At 56.9% G+C, this 9,629-nt stretch overlaps 1 protein-coding gene across 1 annotated transcript in view; it reads left to right on the top strand.

The window, feature by feature from the left end:
• Positions 1–257: 257 nt before the first annotated feature.
• MFSD2B (major facilitator superfamily domain containing 2B) overlaps positions 258–9,629 on the top strand; it is a 13,243-nt gene continuing 3,871 nt past the window's right edge. The window contains exons 1-13 of the mRNA XM_012727353.1: positions 258–365; positions 3,422–3,547; positions 4,540–4,664; positions 5,149–5,272; positions 5,520–5,598; positions 5,676–5,806; positions 6,913–7,003; positions 7,106–7,227; positions 7,671–7,754; positions 8,091–8,171; positions 8,428–8,537; positions 8,815–8,958; positions 9,335–9,508. Coding sequence (XP_012582807.1) covers positions 258–365; positions 3,422–3,547; positions 4,540–4,664; positions 5,149–5,272; positions 5,520–5,598; positions 5,676–5,806; positions 6,913–7,003; positions 7,106–7,227; positions 7,671–7,754; positions 8,091–8,171; positions 8,428–8,537; positions 8,815–8,958; positions 9,335–9,508 — 1,499 coding nt within the window. The remainder of the gene's footprint in view (positions 366–3,421; positions 3,548–4,539; positions 4,665–5,148; positions 5,273–5,519; positions 5,599–5,675; positions 5,807–6,912; positions 7,004–7,105; positions 7,228–7,670; positions 7,755–8,090; positions 8,172–8,427; positions 8,538–8,814; positions 8,959–9,334; positions 9,509–9,629) is intronic.

The raw sequence follows: 9,629 nt of genomic DNA, 5'->3' as shown, positions 1-9,629 counted from the left end.
CAGGCTCTCCCCTCTTGGACCCGACCTGAAACGGGCCCGAAAGGAACTTGCTGGCCTTTTCCCGAATTTCGCCGAATCGAGGCGCTCGGCGTCTCCCAGGGGAGCAGCAGCCCCCGCGCTCCCCGGCGGCCGTTCCCGCCGCACCTGCAGCCCCTGCGGCGCCCCTCTGCTCGGAGCCGCCCTCCCGGCAGGCGCCGGGGCCCGCGCCGATAACACCGAGCGCAACGTCCGCTTTCCCAGTTGGAGTGCAGTGCGCGATGGCGGCGTCCCCTGGAGGGGCCCCGGTGTTAGCGGAGGAGGAGGTGTCGGTGTCGGCGTCGCCGTCGCCGTCCCAGTCTGAAGAGCCCACGTTGGAGCCAGACTCGGTGAGCGCAAAGCTAGAGGGGGAGGGGGTCCAAGCGAGGCCCCGGGCTGGGCTCCTGCGGGGGGGCGGGGGGGGGGGCTGCAGCCCCCAGGTTTGACCGGTCGCAGCCCTGTGGCCAGTCAGAAGCAGCCTGCCGGCCCCCAGTCCCAAGGAACTCTGGGCTGTGGAACTGCCCCTGTCGGGCCTGGGTGGTCAGTGTCCCCAGAACAGGCGTGGGAACATCCTCCTGGACCGGTGAAAACCAGCACTAGGCACTGCGACTGTCAGGGGCACGGGGCTGCTGATGCCCAGGCTAGGGCTACTGTCCACTATTCTCCAGGCCAGCCGGGAGGGTTCCTGCACCCTGGGCAGGTAGGACCTTCCTCTGTGCCTGAGGTGGCCACTTCCCTCACTGAGGCTGGACTTGGCCACCCTCTCAAACCCTGGCAGCCCAGGGGCCAGGTTCTTCTTGGAGAGCCAGTCCCAGAGAGGACCTTCCTGCAGCCAGGCCACCTAGTGAGGGTAGAGGGCAGGTGGGCCCTGGAAGGAATCAGACCTCTGAGCTGTGTGTGTGGCCCCAAAGTCAAGCCTGTTTCCTGTCCACTGTCACTGCGTTCACTGTTTCTGTGGCTTCGCCTCACCACCACCTCAGTGCCCTGCATCTTGCTCAGTGTATTCTTTCAGCACTTCAGAGTGAGGAATTGAGGTCCCCCACACCCACCCTCTGGAAGGACAGTGAGATTGAGGGGACCCTCTGTGCACTCTCACTTCCCAGGGAAATTTGAAATTGGACCTAAGATTAATGGCAAAAGAAAACTAGCCTTGCCAATGAAGTGCCAGTATTTAACTCCCAGAACACCCCATGAGGCCTGTTTTACATGAGGGAAGAAGCTCAGCAGCTCGCCCTGAGTCACACAGCTAGCAACTGCAGGCACGAACTGTGAAACTTGTCTCAGTCAGTGGTGCAGGACTTAGGATTTAAGCAGGCAAGACTCATCCTCAAGGTTCTGAGATGGTGTCACAGAGCCAGTTTCAATAGGAATTTCTTTGTTTTCCAAGTGCATTCTGTGGGCTAGAAACTTGCTGGGCATATTTAGGGAGGAAACAAATTGCATCATGAGGTGGGGGTTAGGGGCTGGATTCTCTGTGTTAAAGTTTTCTGGAAGTTGAAATAATATTCATACAAATGCCAGAAAAGGAAACCACATCCTGCCACGTGGATTTCTTCTGTGGGTAGGAAGCGTGTGCAAAGGATATGATAAACTTTTATCTGGGAAGACCATTCCTTCAGAAAGCCCATCCGGGATGTCCTACAAGATAACAAAATGGGTGAAGTCCTCCCCCATCCACTCTCTCCCAACCCTAAGCAGCAGATGAAAAAGAAAGATTCCCAGTGTGTTCAGAGGAAATAACACTTGACACTGTGTCTTCATTGCCTTGATTCCACCACAAACATATAAGTGAGCATCTACTATATGCTACATATTGTTTTAGGTCCTGGGAACACAATGGTGGGGGGGAAAGCTATAGTTTGTGCTCGCAGAGCACTTAATTCTAGTGGAAGAGGCAGGATCTAAATGAGAATGTATGGGTACAGTTGAGAGCTATTTGGGTGGTTAGGGCAGACCTTTCTGAGGAGCTAGCCTTTAGGTTTAGACCCAAATGACATGGGGCCAGCTCTGCAAAGATGCGGAGGGAGTTCTGACAAGAACAGGAAGTGCAAAGGCCCTGAGGCAGCAACAGGCAGGTGTTTGAGAAGGGCTACCCAATGGGGAGGGGGTGCCGCTGACTGGGGGAGCTCGGGTAGGCTCTATTAGACATGACCTGATTGATGTTGAAAAGATTGCTTTGCTGCTCGATAGAGAGTGGATACGAGGGAGTGAGCAAAAGCAGCGAAGCCACTTGGGGCGCTCCCTGAGCTTATACAGGAGAAAGGCAGAAAGTAGTCAGGGATGTAACTGTGACTCTTCGGCTCAGTCGGAGCTGCTGATAGACACTGTGACCACTGAAAGCAACGGGCTTCCCAGGGTGAACACAAGGGGCCCCTTGCATAGACAAGGCGGGGATCGGGGCTGGGTTTTGAGCACGCTGAGCTGAGATGTAAGCTAGGCAACCTCATGGAGCTATGAGTAGACCTCTGAATATCTGAGTCGACAGATCACTGGAGAGCTTAGGATATACACACACACACACACATACACACACACAAGAATTTGGGATCACACATTATTGCTTCATTTTGTGGTGGACTGTTAGTCTTTTCAGGAAAAAAAAACCCTAGGTGATTAAAATGTTCGATGATTTTTGTGTTTATATACTCTCACCATGGCTGATTCTAGCTGCCAGCTGTTGACATCGGCATACAGAAGTCTTGAACAAATAGTTAACAGTCAGCTCCTGAAGGCACAGCTTCATTTGCTCATAGAAGCAACCCTGTAAAGTTGACGGGAATATTCCACATGACGCATGAGTCCCAGAGAGTTAGAGTGACTTATTCGCTGACACACAGCTGCTGGTTGGGGAAGCTCAACCCAGGTCTCCTGACACCTTCAGTTCACGCTAACTGGTTGACTTAGGACACTGAAACAGAGGACAGCAGGAAGTTCTGAAGGGAAAATAGAAGGAAGATCTTCCCACTTCCCTTTCCCACTTCCCTTTATTATGATTGGGGACAGATTAGGACGAAGAGGTTGCTGTAAACATTCTCAAGACAGGTTCTCCCTGGTGGCATAACGGGTTAAAGCACAACATTATGAAGCCACCCACAGCCACTGCAGCGCTAGTTCAATCCCTGGCCAAGGAGCTGACCCAGATGGCACAGACCTCTCCTGTCTCTGCTGCCCCCATCAGCAGTGTTTCTGTCGATCTGCCTGTTCTGTTCCCCACTCTGACTCTGGTGAGTCCTCTCACCCCCCTGTACCTCTGGTTTGCACCCCAGTTCTGTATGCAGAAATAAATGTTTAAAAATTTCTCAAGACATCCTGAATAACCTAAGATACTTAGCGAAGTCAAGGGGTGGGGACTCGGGGAGCTGTGGCGTGACTAGAAGTGGAGACTTAGTTCCTATGTTGCCCCCAGGAGAGCAGAGCTGAGCGCCTCTCATTTTGTACGAAGATGTGCTATGGCATTGGCGGGGTCCCCAACCAGGTGGCCTCCAGCGCCACCTCCTTTTACCTGCAGCTCTTTCTGCTAGATGTGGCACAGGTGAGTGCGGGCAACAGCCCAGGGTCTCCTCTGCCCCCTCCTCCCTAGGATCTGGCCCTTCCATCCCCACTGTCCTTGTAGATAATATATCTGACCCAAGTCTGACCAGAGACATGCTAGTGAAGGCAGCCTCCTCAAGAACATTTATTGCAGGCTGTTTGTAGGAGAATGGGAATGCCCAACATATAGAAGCCGTGAGGTAATAAGTTGTGCAGTCTTCATAGAATGAGCTATTATGCAAAAACGTGAATTAGACATTTCCAAATGAGGAAAATCCACACAAATGAGAAAAGTCCATTTTACAGAAGAGTAAGTAAAAATTTTAGCAAACCAAAAAGACGCTTCATCTATGTATGTGCATGGGTCTTCGTACCCATGTGTGTACCCAATTCAATCATGGGCAGGGAGTAAACAACAGGAGGAAACACACCAGGATGCTAATGTTGGCTCTGGAAGGAAGTGGTAGAGACTAGAAGGTGAGGAAAAAAGAAAGCTTTTTCTAAGAAGCCCACCATTTTGATATGGCACTGATACCTCATTCATGTGTAATTAGGAACTGCATATGCATGAAAGGATGCGCATCAGCATGGTCCTAACAGGCACTCAGCATGGTGCCATCTCAGGTGGCCTTTGCCCGCTGTATGGTTTGAATGTTTTTATGACTGGATCATCTCTGTAGTCAGAAAAACCAATAAAACATTGGCATTGCGAAACAAAATGTCTACCTGTGACTCAGCCTAGGTGCCCCTTCTCACTCTGAACCAGCTCTGGTGAGGGTCCCTCAGGGCTTGTCCCACAGGACACAGCGCTCCGGGCGACCCCTCCCTGCGCTTGCTCCTCTAGGGGAGATGTGCCCTGAGACCCTTCTGGACTCGTGGGGGCAGGAGGAGGGGGTCTCCCCCCATCCGGTTTCTGGCTCTTCCTTGGGGGTGGCAGTGCCGGGGTCCTCCCTGACTCTGTCAGGCTGCGGCTGTCTCCTCCGTCCCTTTCAGATCTCCGCTGCCCAAGTGTCTGTTGTCATGTTTGGAGGGAAAGTGTCTGGGGCAGCCGCCGACCCCGTGGCTGGGTTCTTCATCAACAGAAGTAGGAGGACAGGGTCTGGACGACTCATGCCCTGGTGAGCAGCCCCACAACCTTTCAGAAACTGGCATCCACCCCTGGCCTGAGGTCGCCGCGTCACAACCCTGCTTCTTAGTGAAAAGCCCCGTAGACCATTGTCAGATAAGACCGGACTCAGTGAGTCACACAGGCGTTCAGGGACATTCTAGGCATGCGCCCTCACCAGATGGCACCGGCCAGACAAGGCCTTCCAGACTCCTGGGCTGGCCCAGGGCTCTTAGAGTGGCCAGGGCAGGCTGGAACCATGTAAGTTCTCAGAGAGGAGCACCCAAGCACTCTGGCGAGAGCCCTGGCAACCAATCCCCCCCCTTACCCCCTTCCCCCGACTCAACACCCATTAGCCATTCTCTCTCTATGGCTCCCCAAGCCTCAGCTCAGGGCTTCTCCATCCGGAGAACAGTGCCCAGGAGGGGTGCTCCAGACTTGCCCTCTGGCCCCCTGTGCGGGTGCCTGGGGGTTCCACCTCAGTGGTGCCTCCTCAGGGTGCTGGGCTGCACACCCTTCATCTCCGTGGCCTACTTCTTCCTGTGGTTCCTGCCCCCCTTCACCAGCCTGAGAGGTGTCTGGTACACGACTTTCTACTGCCTGTTCCAGGGCCTGGCCACGGTAAGCAGGCACCCCCAAGAATCCTGCACTCTGTGTGTCTGTGGTAGGCGACCTCCAGGGACCGACTTGTGCTCCTGCTCACCAGTGTCCGGAATCTATCAGTAGCTCCCAGCTCAAGGCCCCCTTGTCCCCCCCCACACACACACACAGAGGACTGGGAGTGGGGAGCGGTGGGCACAGCTGCAGAAGTGGGGGTGCCCAGGCACTTTGGGGGGAGGTGGCCATCTGAGCTCTGTGGGCCCCCCAGTTTTTCCAGGTGCCCTACACAGCGCTCACCATGTTTCTGACCCCCAGCCCGAGGGAGCGGGATTCGGTCACTGCCTACCGTGAGTGGGGAGCACCTGGAGCAGGTGGGAAGGTGCAGGTCTGGTTGGGGCCGGACATCACCGCGTGTCTGTCCCAGGGATGACCATGGAGATGGCCGGGACGCTGCTGGGCGCCGCTGTCCACGGGATCATCGTGGCAGGCGCCCACGAGCCGCACTATTGCGAAGACGATGAGCCCCGGGGGCCGGTCGCTGTGTCACCCAATGCGGTAAGTGCCTGGGAGCCCCACTGAGCTCCCCTTTCCTCTGCCACCGTTTGCCCGGCTTCTCCCTGTGGGGCGCTCCGTGGTCACCCGTAGTGGGGACAGGCTCTGCCTGCCCACCCACCGCGCCCCTCATTCCTTCTCCGAGGCCCTGGCTGTGCCCGAGAAACCTGCTTTTCCTCCCAGGCTGCCTTGAACCGCAGAAGGAAAGAGAAGGGACTGGGAGCGGGGCTGCAGCGGCCGGCCAGAGAGGACAGCGAGGGGGCTGGGGCAGCGGAGGAATGAGGTCCTTGCAGAGCTGGGGCAAAGCCCCTCCTGTGACCCCAAGGTGCCTTGGGAGCCGACCTGGGACATCGAGGGCAGCACCCCCTCTCGGAACCCTGAGCCAGGCTCCAGTCCAGCCTTCTAGCTCCTCCTCCAGTCCTTCTCGTTTTTTAAAGCAAGAACATCCCTAGGGCAAGAAACCCACATTCCAAGCAACCTTCATTCTAGTTGGTTGCTGGTTTCTGGTTTTGGTTTCAGAGAACACTGGTTTCCAGGCTTGTGTAGGATTCAGAGGTGCAGAGCCACACCCCTTTAGAGGGTGTCACCCCACCACACCCACCGCCAAGGCACACCGTCCAGCGTGGGCCTCAGTTCTCAGCTAACTGGTGGTTATCGGTGGTTTGTTTGCCTGAGCCGGGGCTCCGGCTCTGTGTCCCTCCAAAAGCTCGCACTGTGCAGGCCGGCCTTTCTCCCGCCTTGGTCTGCCTGGCGTATCCCCTCCAGTTCCACCCTGGCTGTGAAATGCAGGAATCCATGTTGTGGCTGTAGCTGTCATATCCGCGTGCGCCTCCCCTTCCCCGCCCGCCGGCCCCCAGTCGCTCTCAGTATTCATCTGGGCCTTCGAGCATCATTCCAGCTGTCCCCGCCTGCCCCTCCCACATGCCCAGCCCCTCATGCTCACTTACCCACGCAACCCCAGAGTTCAGCATGCACAAGCCACAGATTTAGTGCTTGCTTATGATAAACGAGGAAACAGTCCTTGGTTTGGGCTGAGGGCTGCTCCCTGGGAGGCACTCTTCCCCTGTCCCGGGGACACCACCCCACCCCACTTCTGTCCTGTCCCGCAGACTCGTCTCTACTTCATTGCAGCCACCGTGGTGGCTATCATTTACCCTGTGTGCAGTAGTTTGCTCTACCTGGGGGTGAAGGAGCAACCAGGTATGGGGGTACAGTGAGAAAGAAGCTGGGGGCAGGGCTCCTCTTGGGCTGGGTTTTGGTTTGAACTCTGTGAAGCCAAGGGGTCACCTTCCTGTGTTGCAGACCCCTCTGCAGCACATGTAGGACAAGGCCTGAGCTTCCTGGCTGGACTGCGCCTCACTGTCAAGCACCCGCCCTACTTGAAGCTGGTGGTCTCCTTCCTGTTCATCTCAGCTGCCGTCCAGGTACCTCTGGCTAGGCTGACCCCACAGGCGTAGCTCTCGCCACATGGACCCTGTGTGGGTTCAGGTCCGGTCTCAGCCCCACAGCCCTCCAGTTACCCTTGAGTTTTAATAGGGTAAAACCAGTGTCTGCATCTGGTCCACACTGGTTGGTGTTCTGTGGAGAGAAACTGAGGCTGAGCTTGTGGGACTGGGGAGGGTCAGGCCCAGGCCCTAGGAAGCTGAAGGTGCCGGGTAGTAAAGCCCCCCATCTTGCTGTGCCAAGGGAACGTGGACTAGGACAGTGTTTACACTCACGTCAGGTCAGCGTCCTTCTGGGGAGGGGCTGCATGATGGCAGCGGCAGCCAGTCTGAGGTCCCACGGGGAGGCCAGACTTGAGGCCCAGGCCTTGCCCTGGACTTGCTGCCATTCCCTGCACACACCCACTTCCTGTCTGCCTCCTCAGGTGGAGCAGAGCTACCTCGTCCTGTTCTGCACACACGCCTCCCGGTTACATGACCATGTCCAGAGTCTGGTGCTAACCATCCTGGTGAGGGGGCTTGGGTGACTGTGACACTGTGACAAGGTCACTGTAGCGTCTGCAGTGGGGACATCTGTAGTCCTCGACACGACATATCCTCAGCCTTCTGTGGGTTAATGTTCTATACCCTGCTTTGGTCTTATTGCCCGCATTCCACAGAGGGTGGCATGGGGACCAGGGTCTTAAAGACGGTAACAACTAGGGCAAGCAAGGACTAGGTCGGGTGTCTCCCCTCACCCTTCACCCCGCGCCCCGTCCCGCCCCCCCCCAAAAGCCAGGGCCTTGAGAACCTGGGGAAAGGCACTGGCAGCATGTCCAGGCTGTGGCGATTCTGTCTGCTCACAGGTCTCGGCTATGCTGAGCACCCCAATATGGGAGTGGGTTCTACATCGATTTGGGAAGAGGATGTCGGCCTTGGGGATCTGTGTGAGTAAGGCAGGAAGCAGGGCCTGGGGAGGCTGCGGGCGAGACTTCTGGGAGCTGGGACCTCTGGCCTGCAGGGTGACGATTCTGTATTTGCTCAAATGTTCAGTGCCGAGCACAGAACCAGGCACTGGGCGTGGGGGTGATGGGAGGTTTGGAGGTCACGGGGCGGGATGGGGTTTTAGTGAAGACCAGCGAGCATGAGCGAGAGAGCGAGTAGGGCGCAGGTGGAGGGCCAGTCGTGTGTCTGTCTCCCCAGGCGATGGTGCCTTTTGCAATCCTGCTGGCTACGATGCCCTCGGCGCCTATGGCCTACGTTGTGGCCTTTGTATCTGGCCTGAGCATTGCTGTGTCCTTGCTGCTACCCTGGTAGGCCGCGGGAGGGCCTGGGGGGGACTCGCGTATGCCCCCTTCCCATCAACTGTTGTCCAAGGCCCCCTTGCCCAGCCTGTGCTGAGGAGGGGCTTTCCCTCTGGGAGAGATAAAGGCCAGCAGCTCTCTCTTCCGAGCCCCAACAGAGCACCAGCCCGCCAGAATGGGGCGCTTGTGTGGCCTGGCTCTCAGTGCATCAAGAGGGACCCAGGGAGGCCCCAGGCTGGTGCCTGTCAAGGGGAGAATAAGGATGACTGTGCAGCCCCCATCCTAGGTCCATGCTTCCAGACGTGGTGAACGACTACCAGCGGCAGCGCGAGCACGGGCCAGGCCTGGAGACCATCTTCTACTCCTCCTATGTTTTCTTCACCAAGCTTTCAGGCGCATGTGCCCTGGGCATCTCCACCCTCAGTCTGGGGTGAGTCCCAGAGTTGGGGTGTATCAGAGGCAAGAGAGAGTAGGCAGGGTGGGCAGAAAAGGCCAGAGTCCCGCACCCTAACCAGCCAAGAGCCACCCTGAGCCTGCTCGTTTGGAAAGTGGGAGCCACTCCCCAGGCTTCTGTGCAGTCTTCCTTGGGGGTGATGACTCCTCTGAACTCTCAGCTCCCACATGCTCAGCTTTCTCTCTACCCTGACCAGCCCATTGCCTCAAAGCCCTCTTCCACTACAGTAGGTTGACGGGGCCAGGAAATTACCCCAGTTTCAGGAGACTGTGGCACATCTGGGACCTCTCCCCCAGAAAGCCAGTTTCTGTAGGATCTGAGCTGGATGCCACTAGAGTGGTGCTTTTTTCAGGTTTGCAGGGTATAAGGCAGGAGCCTGCAAGCAGACGGAGGAAGTGGTGGTGACCCTCAAGATCCTCATTGGGGCCGTGCCCACCTGCATGATCCTGGCTGGCCTGTGGATCCTCCTGGCAGGCCCACCCGAGAGGAGCCAGGCCAGTACACCACACCAGCTGAGCCTTCAGAGGTGGGCACCCCCCACGCACTGGCACCTGCAGCAGGCTCCGGATGCCCAGGGGCATGACACCCCACGAGACACTGACTCCCAGCTCCCAGGAATCTGTGAAACTCACAGACCTACCTCCCCA

This window comes from Condylura cristata, unplaced genomic scaffold (genome assembly GCF_000260355.1).
Source record: "Condylura cristata isolate star-nosed mole 26May11 unplaced genomic scaffold, ConCri1.0 scaffold00020, whole genome shotgun sequence".
Classification (NCBI taxonomy): Eukaryota; Metazoa; Chordata; class Mammalia; order Eulipotyphla; family Talpidae; genus Condylura; species Condylura cristata.
This window is presented reverse-complemented; position numbering and strand designations above follow the sequence as displayed.